The 2214-nt window shown below is 63.6% G+C and overlaps 1 protein-coding gene across 1 annotated transcript in view; it reads left to right on the forward strand.

The window, feature by feature from the left end:
* LOC104617922 (smoothelin-like) overlaps window positions 1-455 on the forward strand; it is a 7910-nt gene extending 7455 nt beyond the window's left edge. Inside the window, exon 11 of the mRNA XM_010283364.1 lies at window positions 305-455. Coding sequence (XP_010281666.1) covers window positions 305-455 — 151 coding nt within the window. The remainder of the gene's footprint in view (window positions 1-304) is intronic.
* Window positions 456-2214: the final 1759 nt, after the last annotated feature.

Here is a 2214-nt window from a genome sequence, read left to right on the forward strand (position 1 = left end):
ACAGACATGTGAGGGCAAGCAGGCGGGTCTCTCCCTATAATCCACCAGCATCAGCTGGACGAGGATGAGGGTGGCTACAGCCTGAGCAGGGGTTGACTGCCAGTACCAAGAGCTGGGGCAGAGAGCACCGGGGTCAAGGGGTGCAAGCAGCACGTGCTCTTCCCAGTGGCAGGACTGCGGGTACCGAGGGGCTGAGAGCAGTGGTGCTCAGCGCCAGCAGGCCCTGGGTGGTGTGGGTCCCCTGTCCCAGCCCCCATGGCAGGACAGCCCACCTGGGGCTGTGCTGAGGGCTGCGTCTCTGCAGGACGCTGGTGGACTGCGTGCCCCTGGTGGAGGTGGAAGACATGATGATCATGGGGAAGAAGCCGGACTCCAAGTGCGTCTTCACCTACGTGCAGTCCCTCTACAACCACCTGCGTCGCCACGAGTTGCGCATGCGGCAGAAAGAGTGCTAGAGCCTTCCCTGCCCACCGCCCCACTGCCCCCTGCCCTCAGGGCTGCCGGTGGACAGGGGAGCTACCTGCTCCAGGAGCGCCCAGGGGGACCACAGGACCAGCGCTTGGGGCCGGGGGGCTCTGCCACTGGGGCGACCCCACGCTTCTGCCTTGCTGGAGCTCCCTCTGCCCTGGCTAGCTGTGGGCTGACCCCATGGGTAAGGCAGGACCAGACAGGCACTGCTGGGGATGCTCCCCAGCTTGGTTCTCCTCCCACGCTCCAGTGTGTTAAGTTATTTTTTCTCCAGAAGTTGTTTGTCCCGTGGGCAGCACCCCTGCATCCCTGTGTAGGCGTGGGTACAGCTACGCCCTCAGGCCCGGGGCTGGTGTGCGTTGGCAGCTGAGCAGGGTTGTGCAGCCCAGCCTGGGTCAGGCTGCATCCCACAGGCGGCACACCCGCGAGTGGTTCTCGTTGGTCCCCTGTAAGAAAGCCCCTCTGCCCACGGCAGGCCCTGCTTGGTTCCCCCTCCCAGGGGATGGCTCCACAGCCCTGTGCTGACACCCTGCTTCCTACCACGCATGTGCACCCTGGGGCACTTCCACACTGGGGGGGCTGCAGCACCAATGTGCTGGGGAGCAGGCGGGGAGGCGAGGGGTCCCAGGGGAGCAAGGGGCCCGAGGAGCGAGCCAGGATGGCAGCCCATGCTCTCCTTCCCAGCTTGAGGCACCATATGCTCAGTGCTGCTCGCCCCTCCATCACTGTCTCTACACCTGTGTTGACACGTGTACCAACACCAGCCAGCCAATAAAAGTTTATTCTACAGGGTGATGCCTCTGCCTCAGGTCCTTCTCCTTGGCCACACTGCTGCTTCATGCCACCAGTACAGTGCATGCCGCAGCGCCCCGGGGAGTGCTGGCAGCCCTAGCTGCTCCCGGGCTCCTCTGCCTGCAGGCCCACTGCTCACCCAGCCAGGGTGGGGATATGAGGCATGTGCTGCTCCTCCTGCTCAGGGAGGATGGCTGGAGCTGAGCAGGTACCATGAATGTCCCACCCTGGCCAAGTGCTGTTGGTTTGCTGCCCCCAGGCCTGGCAGGGGGAGAAGACCCCCATGCTGCCACGGAGGCTGCACAGAGCCAGGGCTGCAGACAGTGCAGCTGCACCCTGCTGCCCTCCCTGGCCAAGGGACAGATGTCCCCGCTGGGCCAGCGCAGCCATTGGGCTTTGGCTCAGCGCTGCAGGACCCACTCGTGGGCTTGCACCCATCCCCCTGCACCCTGTGAGAGCAGCGCATCCCAAGCCATGGTGCCCTATCCATCCATCCATCACACCAGGGAGGGGGTGGCACAGGAACAGCACGGTTGGTCCACGGGATGGTTTGCTGGCTCAGCAGTAGTGGCTAGCAGCTCTGGGGCACCCAGCTCCTCCTGGCGCTCCATGTATGGAGCAGTGTGGGACGCGCACCACTGAGCCCTCTCTGGAAAGACAACACAGTGCAGCTGATTGTATACAAGGGCTTTACTAGGGGCCTGATATGAGACAACCCTGCTGGGGTGTAAAGACATAGCCCTCTGGGGGCAGCTCTCCCACCTCCAGGACACAGCACATCTACCCTCAGCACCTGGGGCTTTCTGCTGAGGGTTTCATCCTGTCCCATGCAGGTAGGATACCACTGCCCAGTACCGGGGTCAGCTAAGCCTCGAGGCATGGTGAGGGAGCACAAAGAATGCTGCTCCTCCTGACTGGCTGGGGATGCTGGGCTGCAGGGGAAGGAGAGCACCG

The sequence above is a fragment of the Phaethon lepturus genome, unplaced genomic scaffold, assembly GCF_000687285.1.
Source record: "Phaethon lepturus isolate BGI_N335 unplaced genomic scaffold, ASM68728v1 scaffold25233, whole genome shotgun sequence".
Taxonomy (NCBI): Eukaryota; Metazoa; Chordata; class Aves; order Phaethontiformes; family Phaethontidae; genus Phaethon; species Phaethon lepturus.